Raw genomic sequence first — 19,962 nt, forward strand, 5'->3', positions numbered from 1 at the left:
GAAAGCGTCGCGGGACCTCTGTGGATTACGTCGGACCTGGAGGGGTATGTGGGGATTTTAATAAAATGGTGAAAGAGCGTGTTTTTTTGTCCTTTATTCCAAATAAAGTATTTTTTTGGGTGTATGTGTATATTTACTTTCACTTACAGGTTAATTTTTGGGAGTGTCTCATAGCCGCCTGCCATGATTAACCTCTTATTACCCCGATTACCACTGCACCAGGGTAATTCGATATGAGCCGGGTAGAGTCCCGGGACTGTCGCATCTAATGGATGCGGCAATTGCGGGCGGCAGCTGGCTGATATTGTTAGGCTGGGGGGCTCCCCATAACGTGGAGCTCCCCATCCTGAGAATACCAGCCTTCAGCCATGTGGCTTTACCCTGGCTGGTATCAAAATTGGTGGGGACCGCATGCAGTTTTTTTTTAATTATTTATTTATTTTACTGCAAGATATAGACCCACCGGCGGCTGTGATTTGGTTGCAGTGAGACAGCTGTCACTCAGCGTGGGGGCGTGTCTGACTGCAACCAATAATAGGCGCCGGTGGGCGGGGAAAGCAGGGAATACGAGATTGAATAATGGGCGGCCGGCATTTTCAAATCAGGAGAAGCTGCCAGCAATGTGACAGCCGTGCAGCGCAGCGCCGGTGATCGGTGAGTGGGTGAGAGTGAGTGAATGAGTCAGTGAGTGTGAGTGTGAGAGAGAGAGGCTGGAGCCACACGGGGCACTACTGGGATGCTCGCATCACACTCGGCTCGCACTGGCAGCACAGCAGGAGCCGAGTATCATGCTAGTGTGCATGCATCTGAGGTCCGACTGTGCCAGCAGACCACAGCAGACCACAGCTGCAGGGGGCGGGCAGGCTCTCAGGAGGGGTGGGCTGGCACGGAGGAGGAGAAGGTGGGATTTCTCTCCCCCTCTCCTCCGTAGCCGGTTCATTCTCCTATTATCTACAGATATTTCTTGATCATTCCACACCTATAATGCTCAGGTACCTTAATATACACCTGGTTATATGCCATATACATTCATTTTCCTATTATCTACAGATATTTCATGATCATTCCACACCTATAATGCTCAGGTAACATAATATACACCTGGTTATATGCCGTATGCATTCATTCTCCTATTATCTACAGATATTTCATGATCATTCCACACCTATAATGCTCAGGTAACATAATATACACCTGGTTATATGCCATATGCATTCATATTCCTATTATCTACAGATATTTCATGATCATTCCACACCTATAATGCTCAGGTAACATAATATACACCTGGTTATATGCCATATGCATTCATTCTCCTATTATCTACAGATATTTCATGATCATTCCAGACCTATAATGCTCAGGTAACATAATATACACCTGGTTATATGCCAAATGCATTCAATCTCCTATTATCTACAGATATTTCATAATCATTCCACACCTATAATGCTCAGGTAACATAATATACACCTGGTTATATGCCATATGCATTCATTTTCCTATTATCTACAGATATTTCATGATCATTCCACACCTATAATGCTCAGGTAACATAATATACACCTGGTTATATGCCATATGCATTCATTCTCCTATTATCTACAGATATTTCATGATCATTCCACACCTACAATGCTCAGGTAACATAATATACACCTGGTTATATGCCATATGCGTTCATTCTCCTATTATCTACAGCTATTTCATGATCATTCCACACCTATAATGCTCAGGTAACAGAATATACACCTGGTTATATGACATATGTGTTCATTTTCCTATTATCTACAGATATTTTATGATCATTCCACACCTATAATGCTCTGGTACCTTAATATACACCTGGTCATATGCCATATGCATTCATTCTCCTATTATCTATATATATTTCATAATCATTCCACACCTATAATGCTCAGGTACCTTAATATACACCTGGTTATATGCCATATGCGTTCATTTTCCTATTATCTACAGATATTTCATGATCATTCCACACCTATAATGCTCAGGTACCTTAATATACACCTGGTTATATGCCATATGCATTCATTCTCCTATTATCTATATATATTTCATAATCATTCCACACCTATAATGCTCAGGTACCTTAATATGCACCTGGTTATATGCCATATGCATTCATTTTCCTATTATCTACAAATATTTCATGATCATTCCACACCTATAATGCTCAGGTAACATAATATACACCTGGTTATATGCCATATGTGTTCATTTTCCTATTATCTACATATATTTTATGATCATTCCCCACCTATAATGCTCAGGTAACGTAATATACACCTGGTTATATGGCATATGTGTTCATTTTCCTATTATCTACAGATATTTCATGATCATTCCACACCTATAATGCTCAGGTAACATAATATACACCTGGTTATATGCCATATGCGTTCATTTTCCTATTATCTACAGCTATTTCATGATCATTCCACACCTATAATGCTCAGGTAACATAATATACACCTGGTTATATGACATATGTGTTCATTTTCCTATTATCTACAGATATTTTATGATCATTCCACACCTATAATGCTCTTGTACCTTAATATACACCTGGTCATATGCATTCATTCTCCTATTATCTATATATATTTCATAATCATTCCACACCTATAATGCTCAGGTACCTTAATATACACCTGGTTATATGCCATATGCGTTCATTTTCCTATTATCTACAGATATTTCATGATCATTCCACACCTATAATGCTCAGGTAACATAATATACACCTGGTTATATGCCATATGTGTTCATTCTCCTATTATCTACAGATATTTCATAATCATTCCACACCTATAATGCTCAGGTAACATAATATACACCTGGTTATATGCCATATGCGTTCATTTTCCTATTATCTACAGATATTTCATGATCATTCCACACCTATAACGCTCAGGTACCTTAATATACACCTGGTTATATGCCATATGCGTTCATTTTCCTATTATCTACAGATATTTCATGATCATTCCACACCTATAATGCTCAGGTACCTTAATATACACCTGGTTATATGCCATATGCGTTCATTTTCCTATTATCTACAGATATTTCATGATCATTCCACACCTATAATGCTCAGGTACCTTAATATACACCTGGTTATATGCCATATGCGTTCATTTTCCTATTATCTACAGATATTTCATGATCATTCCACACCTATAACGCTCAGGTAACATAATATACACCTGGTTATATGCCATATGCGTTCATTCTCCTATTATCTACAGATATTTCATAATCATTCCACACCTATAATGCTCAGGTACCTTAATATACACCTGGTTATATGCCATATGCGTTCATTTTCCTATTATCTACAGATATTTCATGATCATTCCACACCTATAATGCTCAGGTAACATAATATACACCTGGTTATATGCCATATGTGTTCATTCTCCTATTATCTACAGATATTTCATAATCATTCCACACCTATAATGCTCAGGTAACATAATATACACCTGGTTATATGCCATATGCGTTCATTTTCCTATTATCTACAGATATTTCATGATCATTCCACACCTATAATGCTCAGGTAACATAATATACACCTGGTTATATGCCATATGCGTTCATTTTCCTATTATCTACAGATATTTCATGATCATTCCACACCTATAATGCTCAGGTACCTTAATATACACCTGGTTATATGCCATATGCGTTCATTTTCCTATTATCTACAGATATTTCATGATCATTCCACACCTATAATGCTCAGGTACCTTAATATACACCTGGTTATATGCCATATGCGTTCATTTTCCTATTATCTACAGATATTTCATGATCATTCCACACCTATAACGCTCAGGTAACATAATATACACCTGGTTATATGCCATATGTATTCATTCTCCTATTATCTACAGATATTTCATGATCATTCCATGTCTAACTTGCCTAAGAAACCTTTTATACATCTACATAATGTACACCTAACAAGTTATTACCCTCATTCTTTTTATTTATTCCTTTTCATCATTCTTTTTAGTATGTCCCGGTGCAATGTGTACCACCGCACAGGAGCCCAAGAGGTGAGGGGGGGCACATTTCTACCTCCAAAGCAGGGGGAATTGTGCATTTTGATGAGCTTTTGAGCTGCAAAGGGCCCATATATTGTTTTGCACAGGGGTCCTGTTCTTTCTGTGTCCACCAGTGCATCTTTTAATTGCTTCAGGTTTCAAAAGCAGGTTAAAAAAATGTCCAGACCATTCTTTAGGAGGCTTCAGCTCAATAGTTTATATTAAAATGTCCAAAACCAGCCATCAAAAATAAAGAAAAAAAACAACGAAAACGACGCTTCAGGACAAAAGACACCGACATGTCCTCTAGCAAAACTCTGCAGGTATGCCAGCGTCTAAAAGACATCCTGTGCACATACCCAGCTTGCTTCAGCAAATATCTGAATTCTATCAATTATAAAATATTGAATTTTTACAGAAATCTTGATTTGAATGTTAGAATTCAAACCAACCATGTGCTAAAAAAACATTACTGTAAGTAGCTCGCTCAGCCTACTAATAAGAGAAACAAAAAACACTTGATCTTGTAAGGTGTAGTACAATCATAGAAACATGTATGACATTAGGAAGCAACTTTCGCAGTAAAATTTAGATTATATGAATAAAACCAAGTGTGCCCCTGCAAAGGGTTAATAATAGCTCTACGTGATCCTACAGTTATCTTCTTTACGCTGTCAGCATAATTGTGTTCACAAAGAAATGAGGACTGAAATCCATGATATTGTAGCGCAGGCGATTGTATATGGGAGCCTGCAAGTCAGTGACGGGCATACATTTATACTGACTTGTCATCTCCTTGTCTCTCTTGCAGCAATGCATCTCCTCGGGCTAAATTGGCAGCTCCAACCAGCAGACGGACATACCTTCAACAATGGCATAAGAACCAGCAGTGATGATGTTGCAACAATGCCATCTGGAGGCAAAGGTGAGGTTCTGTTTAGTGTTTGTATCCTCAGTACCTGACATCCACTTATTTCTACTTGCCTAACTTAGGGTCTATCCGTCAGTCAGCCAGAGGGGATTGCAATAGCCCCTGTTAAGTGTCCTTTCTTATTGTGTATACATCAGTTTCAACAATATTCAGCACAGATAGTTGAAAAGAGGTGTTTTCTATTCTAAGACAACATGAGGAAAAAATTTGTCATGGTCTCTGTTTTTTAGTTCCTTTTTGCCCTGGAGGTAATATACTAAATATCAGCGTAGCAAAGAAGCCATGTTGTTGTGTTGCAATGAATACATTACATATTGCAATGTATATTGTATATACATAATTTAATGTGTATGGCTTGAGTGGCATGTTGTATTTTCAGCAACACTTACATCTAGTTTATTGCATATTATTGCATGTACTGTACTAATGTGACTTATTTTTTTGCATAAGAATAGAATCCTCTATCGTATTCATAAGGCATTTTCTGCAGAAGTGTACAAGACATAAAAGGCCCTTTCTAAATATGTGTAAATGGAAAGCAAAGATTACACGTGACATTGTACTATACAACATGTGTTCGTATACGAATGCTGTCAGAATTTCTACAGGGGTTTTCCAACAAAGTTAATTTTAAAGTTCATTATGATTAATAGGTCTTGGAATAATAATAATTTCCACAATTGGATGTGTTTAAAAAATAATGTTCCTGTGCTGAGATAATCTTATATATGTGTCCCTGCTATGTACTGTGTAATGGCTGTGTCTGGCCGTACAGGGACATGGTCTGATCATACCACAGCTCCTGGGCTGGGGAGGACTCAAAAGAGTGTACAGACATTACAGCACAAGATCACAGCTGATTCTTTTTGAGAGATAAAACATTTCCCTGCCTATATTTTTTTATATGTTTTACCTCACAGAATCATTTTCAATCCCATGATGGTCTGTATACTTTTTTACTTCCTCCTTTGCCCCACAGATGCCTGTGTGATAATACACAGCCATTAAACAGTACATAGCAGAGGCATAGTTATAAGATGATAGAAAAATGTTCCTGTACTGAGATAAACACATGCAACTGTAAAACTTATTATTGATCCAAAATATAGTGATTAAAATTAACTTTGCTCATGGAAGAACCCCTTTAAGGGAATCCGTCAGGTGCAATTGTGGAGCCCAGGGCTGCTGCAGCGGTCTGGTGCGTTACCTTCAGGGACTCCACGGGACGGTCTGGTCACAGGTATGGAACCATCTCTTTTGATTTTCGTGACGCCACTCTCGGTATTGCGGTCAGGGTGACCGCCACTGCAGATTAAGGGGTGCCTGGGGCTGATGGTGGGTGCAGTCAGTTGTAGTGGCCTCCCGAGAGTGAGGCAAGCCCCAGGGCCCTGTGTAAGTGTGTTGAACCACAGGTTGCAGAATGACTCAAACACAGTCCAAGAAGTCTTTTAACGTGTTTACTCACTGTTTGGTGGTCACTGTGAGATGCCCGGGCGACACTGCGATAACCAGGTGGAACTAGGAATTCCAGAAGGCCGTCTGAGGGTAGCTGTCCACTCGCCCTCCTTGCACTCCTTTTGTTTGGGAGGACCCCTTACTTGAAGTATAGTAGGATTCCTCCAGGGAAGCTGTTTCCAACCCCGCTCCCCTCTCTGGCCCGTCTGCCGGCAGCGTGACCTTGGTGGGATGGCTTCTGGCCCTGTCCCCTTGTGGGCCTCCTGATTGCTGCTTGGCTCGGACTCTATGTTGTGGTGGTGAGGGCCTGAAGTAACCCCACCTGAAGGTTGAGCAGCTCTGGATGATTAGCTGTCTGCTCTGGGGACCTGTCTCCCCTTGCGTGCTGGAATGCCAAAGATCCCCTTACTCAACCAATTCTCTCTAGGTGTCTTTCATGCTGACCCACAGGTACCCTTTCTCCCCCGTTTTCAGCTACTGCACTCCGCAGGGCCTGGCTAGCATGAGAGCCCCTCTGCTCCCTTCCACACTCCTCAACACTTTGCTCCAGACTCCTGCTCCTCCTTATCTTCCTGTCTGCCCTGCTTCCTAGCAACCAGCCTCTGAGCACACCCCTTGATGGGAATTGAAAGTTAACCCCTTCTGGCTACCCAAGGGTCCCTTCTAATGGTGTGGGAGACCTGGTCACTATGTGTTTGTGTGTGCACCTCATCCTGGCCTTTGGAGATTACCTGGAAGCACTGCCCCAGCATGGGTGCAATACTCTGTGGTGCCTGACCAGGTCAGGGGCGCCACATTCCCCCTTGGTTATCAGCAGCACGTCCTCGGGCTGCAAAGACAAGAAGAAAAAGGTAATTACAAACTACAACTATTTACATTTAAACATACCAGATACCATTCCAACACCAACCACCCACAAGTCCCTCCAGGAGGTAGGTCACCAGTCCTTTTGGTAACCAGGTCTGTGCCATCCATTTCCCCAGACCTTTCCTCCAATCCTCCTCTCCTGAGGAGGGTGGTGTAAGGTACGCCCCATAAACAGGCGTACCCACTTCCGAGTGTTGGAGGGCAGGCCCCATAAACAGGCGTGCCCCCTTGTTGGTGCAGAGGCATGCCCCTCAACAGACAGACTCTGAGGTTGGTACCAAGGAGGTAACTTTTTACAATGCGAGAGTTCGTGGTTATAGCCAGTTCATAACCTGTGGTCCATACTTTAAAGTGCACGTAACCAAGTGCAAAGAAAACATTTTAAAGAGTTCTCACAATAGTCCTTGTGGGCACATTCTTAAACATTACTTAACTGTAAACAGGTTAAACAATACATGTTATACTGACATTTTGGATTGAACTGTACTTTCTCTATAGCGTCATGGGAGCTGACCAAAGTTGCTGCGGGTTGATCTACGCAGTACTATACTGTCATCTGTCTGAGGTTGTGTCCTCCCACCCGCTGTATGTGTCTCACTGTGAATAATGGGTGTACTGGGTGCCGATACCAGTGCATGGTCTTGTGATTCAGCTATGTTTGGCTCTTCAAGGTTCTGAACAGGTTCTTCTGGTTCTCTTACTTCTTCTCTGGGTTGAGGGAAGATAATGACTAGAATAACAACTGCTCTATTGTATTGAGGCCAACTCGCTGGAAAATCTCCAAGTACAGTATGGATCATCTTTTCTCTTTGTTCTTCGACTGGCGAAGGGTTGGAAACTTCTTCAGGGATTCTTAGCTGTTCAGGTCATCTCTTTAGGTGATCTCTAGAAACGACAGCTGTTGTCTTTCCTCCATCTTTGCTGATAAGGCATGTGTTTTCACGGCTAAGCGTCGATGGTAACACAGTATAAGATTCTTCTTCCCAGTGATTGTCGAGTTTATGATGTTTTCTCTTTCTCTTGAGGACTACGTCTCCAGGCATCAAAGGAACAGCAGGTGCATTTTGATTGTAGGCTTTTTCTTGTTTCTCACGCTGCTGAGTCAAGCTTCGCTCCACACACTCTTGTACTTTCTTGTATTGGGCTTGGTGGTTGGAATCCCAATCAGCACCTTGTAGAGGGTCTTCAGGGGTCTCAACTTTCATTTCCAGATCTACTGGCAATCTTCCTGGTCTGGCCCTCATCAGGTATGCCGGTGTGCAGTTCATGGAACTCACAGGGATGTTGTTATACATGTCCACTAGATCGGGCAGCTTTTCTGGCCACTGGCTCCTTTCTTCTAGTGGGAGAGTCTTCAGGATGTCAAGAATAATGTGATTAATCTTCTCACACATGCCATTAGTCTGAGAGTGGTAAGGCGTGGTATGGATCTTCTTGCAGCCGGAAAGGTTACAAAATTCCTTAAACACCTCAGCTTCAAAGGCTGGTCCTGGTGAGCACTTGGTCTGGATAGCCATGTGGTTGACAGAAATGTGTTTGGAAAGCTCTGGCTGCAGTCTGACCTGTCAAGTCCTTGACTGGTACCACCACCAGGAATCTGGGGTAGTGGTCAACCATAGTGAGAGCATAGTTGTAGCCTTGTCTTCTGGGCGCCAACTTTACATGGTCCAGGGCCACAATCTCCAGAGGCCGTTTAGTTTGGATTGGCTGGAATGGTGCTTTCTGGCTGTGATGGTCTTTTCTTCTAAGATTGCAGGGCCCACAGTTTCGACAACACTTCTCTAGGGCGCATCTCATTCCCACCCAGTAGAATCTTACTTTAAGTAGTGCCTCCAGTTTCTTTCAACCAAAGTTGCCCGCGCCATTATGATAGGCTTCCAGCATCATCCGTGTATCCTTCTGTGGTACTATCACTTGCCACACCTTCTCATGCATCCTAGGGTCAATGATGCTCCTGTAGAGTTTGTCTTGATAGATGAATAATTGACCCCTCTCCTTCCACAGGTACTGTGCCTCAGGTGGGGCTCCTTGGTCAAGGCTGGTGCCAGGTTGGGTGATCAGCTTCTTTACCAAGCCTACCGCTGGATCATTTTCCTGGGTCTCCTTCCAGTTGTAGTGAGGTAGTGGATTCAGGGTCACCTCTTGGGGGTTGGCACGTGACTGCCGACACTGTTTGGCCCCGTGGCAATGGAACGCTGGCAGCTCAATCTCTTCAAGGTCATCTACATCCTCGCCCTCGTCTGCTAGGTTAGGCATCCTGGACAGAGCATCTGCGTTGCCATTTTTGCGGCCAGCTCGATACTTGAAAGTAAAATCATAATTCGCTAGTCGGGCTACCCAACGTTGCTCCATGGCACCCAATTTAGCAGTGTCCAAGTGGGTCAGGGGGTTGTTGTACGTGAAGACGGTGAATTTGGTGGCTGCCAGGTAGTGCTTGAATCACTCTGTGATAGCCCAGACCATGGCCAGGAACTCTAGCTTAAATGAGCTATAATTTTCCGGGTTCCTTTCAGTATGCCTGAGCATCCTGCTGGCGTAAGCAATCACACGTTCTTTGCCTTCCTGCACCTGTGAAAGCACTGCTCCCAGTCCCACATTACTGGCATCTGTATACAGTACAAATGGTAGACTGTAGTCAGGGTAGGCTAGAATCTCTTCACCCGTCAAGGCCCCTTTCATTTGTCTAAAGGAGTGTTCATTTGCTTCTCCCCAGTGAAATGGTGGGCCAGAGGTCTTCCCCTTCTTTGCTTGGCCTACCAAAAGCTCTTGTAAAGGGGCCGCCATATTTGTGTAGCCCTTGATGAACCTTCTGTAGTAGCCTACCAAGCCAATGAACTGACGTACCTCCCGGACGGTAGTAGGTGTGGGCAATTCCTGGATGACTGTGACCTTCTCTGGGTCCGGCGCTACTCCTTCTGCGCTGACCACAGGAGCCAGGTACTGGACCTTTGGCTTCAGTAAATGGCACTTGGATGGTTTCAGTTTCATCCCATATGGAGATAGTGCTTCAAAGACTTCAGCCAGGTGTTTCAGGTGGTCCTCGTAGGTCTTGGAGTACACGATGACATCATGCAGGTAGAGCAAGACAGTTTCAAAGTTGAGGTGCCCCAGGCAACACTCCATCAACCTCTGGAAGGTCCCGGGGGCATTGCAGAGTCCAAATGGCATGCTGTTGAACTCACAGAGGCCCATGGGGGTGGTGAAGGCCATCTTCTCACGATCTTCCTCTGCTACCGATACTTGCCAGTAGCCACTAGTGAGATCTAGGGTAGAAAAGTAGTTAGAGGCTTTCAAGGCAGCGAGGGATTCCTCTATCCGTGGCTAAGGGTTGGCATCCTTGTGTGTTATCTGATTTATCCATCTGTAGTCTACACACATCCTGATCGTGCCATCCTTCTTTTTCACCAGGACCAGGGGAGCTGCCCAGGGGCTGCAACTGTCCCTTATGACTCCTGCCTCCTTTATGTCTTTCAGCATGTCCTTTGTGCCCTGGTAATGGGCTGGTGGTATAGGCCTATGTCTTTCCTTAATGGGAGGATGACTGCCTGTGGGTATGTGATGTAGCACCCCTTTGATTCTACCGAAGTCTAGTGGGTTCTTACTAAAGACCTGCTCATATTCCTGCACGACCCTATGAACCCCGTGTTTCTGGTAGGTGGGTGTAGAGTCAGTCCCCACATGGAGTTTCTGGCACCAGTCCTCTAACTGCTTTTGGGAGGTCTCGTCCTCTTTTGAGTCGGCTTGTGTCAGGGGACCTACAGGTGTTATAGCGTCATTTGAGCAAGTAAACAGTTTGGCTATGGTAGCGTACCTTGGTAGTCTGGCTTCCTCCTCCCCACAGTTCAACACTCGTACAGGTACTCGTCCCTTGTGTATGTCAACTACCCCCCTGGCTCTCAGAATCGTGGGCCAGTGTTCTGAATGAGTGGGCTCTAGTACAGCCTGGTAATCCTGTCCTCTGAGACCTACCGCTGCTCTACACCACATCATCATTTCACTCCGTGGGGGTATCACAATGGGGTTAGCATCCATTACCCGTACACTACCAATCTCACCGCCAGTCTGTTTTACCTGTTGCTTCCTCAGAATGACTTGGATCTCTTTTTGCAAGGCTCTCTGCGATCCGCCCTCAGCACCTTCAACAATCTGGTGAAGCAACAACAACACTTCCCCTAGGCAATTTTTTATGACATTAGTGCCTAAAATCATTTGTGGGTTCCTTTCTCTAACATCATTATCCACAACAATCAGTCCTTGTCCTTTCATTTCCTGCCTTCCCACCTTTATGGTTACCTCTTTTACCCCAATCTGGTCTATAGGTTGCCCATTGGCTGCATAGATGGTGAGGTCAGGGTCCGGTGGTCGGAGATCATCGTCCGATCAAAACCTATGATAAAGAACATACGGGATCGTGGTTACCTGAGAACCAGTGTCCAACAATGCCGGAGTAGGGATCCCATCCAGGACGATGAACAGAACCGGACGTCCACCCACATACTGATCACGGCAGTGAACTGGGCCTGATCTTCTTAATCCTTAGGACTGGCCCTTTGGCCCCAGGTTTGGCCCATTTAAAGGACAAGCCCTTGCATAGTGGCCTGCCTCCTGGCAATGACAGCTAATGGGTTGTTCAGATGAGTCATAGCGATCACTGCTCCTGCCTCGGGTTGTAGTACCTCTTCTCCTTCGCATCCAAGGGACGTCCTCCGGGCTGTCAGCTAGCAGGATCCGATGAGGGACTTTGGTTTTTAAGGGCAACTGCATTGCTTTCAGGATTCGTGCGACGTCCTTTCTGAGCTGTTGCATCTGGGAGGATAGTGTATTTATGGTCTCTGCTGGCGTGTTGAGTCCTTTTGCAGTTATCAGGGCCTGCGAGGAGGATTCTGCTCCTGCAGCCGGGGAACTGGCAGGCCATGCTGGTGAGACGGGGTCTGTGTCCACAGGAGGTTGGAGTGCTTTCACCGCCCTGTCTTTCAGAATGGCAAAGTCCACGTCAGGGTGTTCTAGGGACCACAGCTTCATCTGCTTCCTATCCTCAGGAGAGTGCAGGCCCCGCAAGAATTGTTCTTTCATCATCCGGCTTCCTTCCTGATCACTGACAGGGTCCACCAGCTTGAGAGCCCGTAGTGCAGCTTGCAACCTGAGGGCATAGTCTTTTATGCTATCTTGGGGCTTCTGGCGGCAGTTATAGAAGTCTGTCCTCAGCTCTCCCTCGGTGCGGTGTTCAAAGGCAGCTGCTAGTTTGGCAAAGATGGCTTCTACAGAGCTCCGGTCATCACTGGTCCAGGCTTCAGCCTCCAATTCTGCTGCTCCAGTCAATTATCCCAGCACCACGGCGGCCCTCTGGTCATTGCGTACATGTCCAGCAGGATGTTGATCTTCTTCTTAAATCTGGTCAGTGTGTCTACTTTACCGGCATATTGGGGGCAGCCAGTGTGCCCCTGGGACGTACAGAAAGGAAATCGGCATTATCGGGGAGACTTCGGCCGGCGCAGCTGCGATCGCGGCATCGGCACCAGGCGCTGCTGCGTTCACCGCGCCAGGAGCTAGCATCGCTTGGGCTGCATCGCCCTGACCGGGGGCATTACTTCCTGCAGCGTCCATCTTCCTTTCAGGTCCCGCTTTTCTTCTTTAAAATTTGCGCGCTTCCTCCACTTCCGGGGTCAGAAAGCTCTGGGAATTCTGGGGCGGCCACACCTCTTCGTGGGTGGTGCTCTTCTCCCTCGCGCGGGCTGCAGCGCGCGCTTTTGATGATGGCAATATGATGGCGGTTCAATTTTTGCGGTCGGACCTCTGAGGCGCACGGTCACCTGTCTGAACAGGTCTAGTCCTTATCCTGTTCATGACGCCAGAAAGGTGTGGAGCCCAGGGCTGCTGCAGCGGTTTACCTTCAGGGACTCCACGGGACGGTCTGGTCACAGGTAGGGAACCTTCTCTTTTCATTTTCGTGACGCCACTCTCGGTATTGCGGTCAGGGTGACCGCCACTGCAGATTAAGGGGTTCCTGGGGCTGATGGTGGGTGCAGTCAGTTGTAGTGGCCTCCCGAGAGTGAGGCAAGCCCCAGGGCCCTGTGTAAGTGTGTGGAACCACAGGTCGCAGAATGACTCAAACACAGTCCAAGAAGTCTTTTAACATGTTTACTCACTGTTTGGTGGTCACTGTGAGATGCCCGGGCGACACTGCGATAACCAGGTGGAACCAGGAATTCCAGAAGGCCGTTCTGAGGGTAGCTGTCCACTCACCCTCCTTGCACTCCTTTTGTTTGGTAGGACCCCTTACTTGAAGTATGGTAGGATTACTCCAGGCAAGCTGTTTCCAACCCCGCTCCCCTCTCTGGCCCGTCTGCCGGCAGCGTGACCTTGGTGGGATGGCTTCTGGCCCTGTCCCCTTGTGGGCCTCCTGATTGCTGCTTGGCTTGGACTCTATGTTGTGGTGGTGAGGGCCTGAAGTACCCCCACCTGAAGGTTGAGCAGCTCTGGATGATTAGCTGTCTGCTCTGGGGACCTGTCTCCCCTTGCATGCTGGAATACCAGGGATCCCCTTACTCAGCCACCTCTCTCTAGGTGTTTTTCATGCTGACCCACAGGTACCCTTTCTCCCCCGTTTTCAGCTACTGCACTCCGCAGGGCCTGGCTAGCATGAGAGCCCCTCTGCTCCCTTCCACACTCCTCAACACTCTGCTCCAGACTCCTGCTCCTCCTTCTCTTCCTGTCTGCCCTGCTTCCTAGCAACCAGCCTCTGAGCACACCCCTTGATGGGAATTGAAAGTTAACCCCTTCTGGCTACCCAAGGGTCCCTTCTAATGGTGTGGGAGACCTGGTCACTATGTGTTTGTGTGTGCACCTCATCCTGGCCTTTGGAGATTACCTGGAAGCACTGCCCCAGCATGGGTGCAATACTCTGTGGTGCCTGACCAGGTCAGGGGCGCCTCACAATATGCACGGAGAACCACAAGCTCTTCTGGGTACATATTGCTAATTCCTGCCTAACTGTCCCTGTATACACTAGCATAGATAAAGAGATCTTTAGAAATGTTTTTCTAAAGATCTTTTATCGTATGCTTATGAGCACGGGGACTAGTTCCCTGGGCATTAGTTTCCCTGGCTACTTGGCCCCATTTGAATGTTAGTACACCCCTGTGAGCGTGCTAACATGCTAATGAATACACAGCGTCAGAGGATGATCTCAATCATCTCTCCGCCGCCATCGCGTCCGACTCTGGATTTTGGCTCAGTCCCCGGAGTTGAATTTTTTTTTCTAATTTTCAGTACCATATATGGCAGAATGAATGGTGTCATTCAAAAGTATAACTTCTTCACCTAAAAACAAGCCCTCATATGGCTATATTGACAAAAATAATAAAAGTTACAGCTCTTGAAAGAAAGGTAGGAAAAAATGGAAACCGGAAAATAGGTGGGTGGTTAAGTGATTAAACATGAACTGCACACTGGTGACAGTAATTTTTCATAGACCCCTAGACTTATATACACTAGCAAGCAAAAGGGTAACAATGTTTTGACATTTTGACTTTCAGGCTTCTTATCTCACCATCCACTACAGCTCTCTATAAGCGTGAGACTACCTTGATTTTATGGACAGTCATCTTGGCTATCAAGTATATAAAAATATTTAAATTTGACATGCCACTATTTAGAAAATGATTACTTATGCAGATTCTTCTCATGTATGGGCGGCACGGTGGCTCAGTGGTTAGCACTGTAGCCTTGCAGCGCTGGGGTCCTGGGTTCAATTCCCACCAAGGACAACATATGCAAAGAGTTTGTATGTTCTCCCCATGTTTGCATGGGTTTCTTCCGGGTACTCCGGTTTCCTCCCATACTCCAAAAACATACTGATAGGGAATTTAGATTGTGAGTCCCAATGGGGACAGTCATGTCAATGTGTGTAAAGCGCTGTGGAATTAACAGCGCTATATAAATATTATTATTATTATGTCACTGCATTGTTAATGTTTTGCTCCTAGTGTTTGAAAAAATCTTTTTCTTCCTGTATACTAAAAATTACAACTTCTTCTCAGACTCCCTAATAGTACAGTTTGTAATTTGGTTGATTTCCAAGCGAAAGGTCACTGGATCAAATCGAGGAGCAGCCATGAAGCAAAAAAATTGTCAAACTGTGTCATGTGAGTCCCATAACAGTTTGAAGAATACAAAAAGAAATCTATCAATTCAAAAGTCAATAGGTGAACGCCCAGGCAAAATATTGGAGTCAACAAGTCAGCTTATCACAAGATCTGTCAGTTCTGGTGCAACAAAAATGACAGTGGAAGGGTCTCCTATGCTTTGTAGTAGTGAGATCATATACATATATGCAAGCCCAGTGCGATGCATGTTACACAAGTCTGGATTAGTGCCCAAAAAAGGTGAAGAAGCCTCAACTTCAATATCGTCATAAGAAGCATCGGATCGAGTTTGCAAAGAAGTAGAAAAGTAGACAGCAGAAGATTGGAAACGTGTGATCTGGAGTGATGATACAAAAGTTAATAGACTAGGCTCCGATGGGTGCCAATGGGTCTGGAAGAGACAAGGAAAAAATGGGTTAATGGATTTAGAAATTGAAGGAACTGTCAAGTTTGGTAGAGGAAGCCTGACAATATGATATGGGGTTGTTTCCCAGCCAAAGGCGTTGAATACTTGACCAGGATCGATTGTGGTCTCAATGTTGATCTATATGGGAGAATCCTACAAGATGAGTTACTTTGTACACTTGAGTACTGTGGGTATGAAAGTACGATATAGTGTTCCAGCAGGACAACATATGACACATACATCCAGATTGGAGAAGAAATGGTTCAATGATAATAAAGTGGTGGTGCTGGATTGGCCCCCACAGTCTCCATAACTCAACTGAATCTAACACTTGTTTGTAGAGTTGAAGAAAAATCTGTATACATTCCAAAGAGAGTCAACCAAAATCCACCAACACTGGGCATAAGAATATGTATAAATACTATAAATACTATAATCATATGCTAAATGTTTGCAAGTCAATATATATATATATATATATATATATATATATACTAGAAGGTGGCCTGATTCTAACGTACCGGGTAGTCAACAGTGTGTATGTAGGTTAGCAGATTGAATAATAAGGTAATGAATGGACTGGATGGGTTAGCTTTTATTTAGTATTGTTATAATTGTTTATTGGTCTTAAAATGACAAACAACAGAAGGAACGGTTTTAATAGATGAGTCTAATGTTTAATGATGTCCATGGCTTGTAATGAAAGAAGACCATGAACAGTGTAAAGTTAAGTAAGAATATGCTGATGCTGTGATGTGGCCCAATGCTGGTATGTGCCCCCATCGTGGTGCAGCCACCATCCTGACATGTTCCCCCATCCTGCGGGGTAATGTGTGCGGGGGCGGAGGGCGGGGGGGTGGAGCCGAGAGGGGCCATGGCGCTGAGGACGTCAGTGCTGGGGACTGCATGGCTGGGGATAGGTGACTATTCGTGTGTGTGTGTTTAGTGTATACATGCGGAGGGCGGAGTGCGGGGGGCTGGAGTCGAGTGGGGTAATGTGTGTGGGGGGCAGAGGTGAGCGGTGGGTATGTGTCGGCTGGGTAGTCGGTGTGGGCTCCCGGGGGTGCAGCACTCACCGGGGAGTCGGTGCTCCGTGTGGGTGCGGGGAAAAGTGTCGGGCATTGTCCTGTCGGCCCGTAGTTCGGGCTGTTCAGTTAGCTGAGCCATTGGTCGCAGGCTCTTTAGCACGTGGTGTGGCGACGGTTGTCACTGTAAGGCTATGTGCCCACGGGAGCTTGCTGATGCGGATATTTTTAGCTGCAGTATTCCAGCGAAATAGCTGCGGTAAACCTGTGGACATTCCTGCGGATTACCTGCTGAAGTCCTGGCCTCTATCTCCATAGTGGAGCGCCGGGATTTCCGCAGGTAAATCCACAGGAATAATTGACATGCAGTTACGTGTGGCTGCGGGACATCCGCAGCATATTCCGCAGTCGCACATTCCGCAGCATGGACACAGACACTCCCCATGTCCCATAGGATAGCATGGGGAGTGTCTGTACTTGCTAAAACCGTCGGATTTATCTAGAAAATCCAGATAAATCCGCAAGTTTTCTGTGGCAAAATCCGCAGGAACAAGCTCGCGTCGGCACATAGCCTAATGACGTAATTTTGGAGCAAGACAGACAGACAGAATAAAGCAATTATATATATAGATATGTGATAAGCGGGCTTTACACGCTACAATATATCTATCGATGTCTCGGCGGGGTCACGTCGTAAGTGACGCACATCCGGCATCATTAGTGACGTAGTTGCGTGTGACACCTAAGTGCGATTCGGATTGTACGAAAAACCGTTGATCGCATACACGTCGTTCAATAGCTAAAAATTGAACGTCCGGTTGTTCAATGTTCCCTAGGCAGCACACATCGCTGTGTGTGACACCCCGGGAACGATGAACACATCTTACCTGCGACCCGCCTGTAATGCGGAAGGAAGGAGATGGGAGGAATGTTTACGTCCCGCTCATCTCCGCCCCTCCGCTTCTATTGGCCGGCTGCTGTGTGACGTCGCTGTGACGCCGAATGTCCATCCCCCTTCAGGAAGTGGATGTTCGCCGCCCACAGCGAGGTCATATGGAAGGTAAGTACGTGTGACGGCTTTTAATAATTTGTGCGACACGGGCAACAAATTGCCCGTGCTGCACATACGATTGGGGCTTGTGCGATCGCATACGAGATCGCATATGTGATTGCAACGTGTAAAGAAGCCTATAGCCAAGATGATTGTCTGTAAAATTTAGGTAGTCTCAAGCTGAAATCTGTAGGGGATGGTGAGATATAAAGCCTGAAAGTCAAAAGTTCAAAACATTGTTACCCTTTTGTTTGTCAGTGAAAGTAATTTGGACTGTGACTCAGATTAAAAATGGCCATGGTCAGTTTTTTCTTAAGGCTCAATTTCTTGTCTGTAAAACAACCTCAAGCATGTGATTAGCTCTATAGATTATAAAGGCTGAACGGAGCCAGGGCAGAGCCGTGGGCGTAGTGACTCATGACTCACCTTTGCAGGGTAACCAAGGGGTTAATTGTATTTCTAAAAAAGATTGGGTTTTCTGCGGGGTCAGGAGTTTAAGGGGTGGACTTATAGGGCCAGGGGAGGGAAAAGGGGGGGTATATATATATATATATATATATATATATATAGATATATATATATGTCCAGGGAGAGGGGGGGGCATCACTTTGGCGTGAGGCACTATAAAGAAAGGTCCCCGTGTCACCTCACTTAGTCTCCCCCTGATCTGATGGTATCAGTTGCAGGACTCCTGGAGCATCTTCGGGCTGCTGCTGGCGGCGCGGATGGAGCGGCGGTCAGGACAGCGTTAAGGGAGATCCTGGGAGGTCCGGATGCGTTGTCTGATTCTGACCCCCCACTTCTCCGGAGTGAGCGCAGGGAGAGGGCACCGGAGCGGTTCTCACCTGATGCTGCTCCTGGTCCTCAGCGGCGCCGCAGGAGCCCCTCCGGGGACCCTCCTTGCAGGAAGAATCCATCTGCTGCAGCTGGCAGGAGCAGACGAGAGAGGAATCCTGCTCGGCGGTTAGGACCTGCGGTGGTGGGCGGTCCCTCCTGGGGTCAGGTGACCGGCTCAGCTACCTCTACTACTTTGAGCTACAACAAAATGGCGGCGGTCCTCCCTGGCGATGCTCCTGTCGGGGGGACTGCTAGACAACGTGGAGATGTGAGTTCTGCGGGGCCTCCGGGGCCTGGAGTTGGGAGGACGTCCCTTCAAGGAACATCACCTGTGGTGTCCAGGATGGATTTATCTTCCAGTAGGACAGCGCGTGCCAGGTTGGAGGATCCTGTCGGGAGAGGGTCATCGCAGCTACGGAGATCATCACCAGAGAGGAGGTCGCGGTCCAGGTTCAGGTCATCTTCAGAGCGGAGGAGCGGGTCGCCATCAGGGAGGTCAGCGACGAGGAGAAATTCGCCCACACGGCATGGGCCTGCATCTTCTCGGTTGAGGTCGCGATCCAGGAGGAGGTCGCCTTCACGGTCACGGTTGGCATCTGAGGCGAGTCATCATGCATCTCAATATTCGGTTCACTCCCTGGTCATCCGACCAGGTTCGAGCGTGGCAGGTTCCCAGGTCCCCCCTGGTCGAGCTGCCGAAGACGATTCCGTGCTGGGCCATTCTGGAGGAGATCGTCATCTGGAGTCAGGATTTTTGGCTGGTGGGTCTCATGTACCGACGCAGCTTAGTGAGTACGCCTCTATGTTTTGTACGTCCTCACCCAGTTTAGTTTCCCTGGGTGTGAGCGGTGGCCAGGCGCAGGGCATCATGGGGTGTCTGAGGGTCGCGGGGCCAAGCGCGGCGGGGTTTCATGTCGGTGGTCTGAGCAATGTGTTGATGGGTGTGCGTGATTTGTTGGAGCGGTTGGATAGGGCGAGTCAGGGGGTGATCGGGTCCCCTGTCCCAGCGTGGGTACCAGGTTCTGGGGTGGCAGCACCGGCCGTGGTTGTGGTACCGACGGAGAGCGAGGCAGTTGCTGGGGATGGTGTGGCGGCTCCCGGGCAAAAGGAGAAGGATAAGGAGGGGGATAGGATTATTTTGGATGATAGGGCCAGAGGGGAGGTGTA

At 46.5% G+C, this 19,962-nt stretch overlaps 1 protein-coding gene across 6 annotated transcripts in view; it reads left to right on the top strand.

Annotated features, from left to right (window-relative positions):
- TENM2 (teneurin transmembrane protein 2) overlaps window positions 1-19,962 on the top strand; it is a 4,009,156-nt gene that overhangs the window by 1,633,936 nt on the left and 2,355,258 nt on the right. For all 6 annotated transcript variants that reach the window (XM_075344552.1, XM_075344547.1, XM_075344548.1 and 3 more), the window contains one exon: window positions 4,891-5,004. In XM_075344552.1, the coding sequence (XP_075200667.1) occupies window positions 4,891-5,004 (114 nt within the window). The remainder of the gene's footprint in view (window positions 1-4,890; window positions 5,005-19,962) is intronic.

Source organism: Anomaloglossus baeobatrachus, chromosome 4 (assembly GCF_048569485.1).
Source record: "Anomaloglossus baeobatrachus isolate aAnoBae1 chromosome 4, aAnoBae1.hap1, whole genome shotgun sequence".
Classification (NCBI taxonomy): Eukaryota; Metazoa; Chordata; class Amphibia; order Anura; family Aromobatidae; genus Anomaloglossus; species Anomaloglossus baeobatrachus.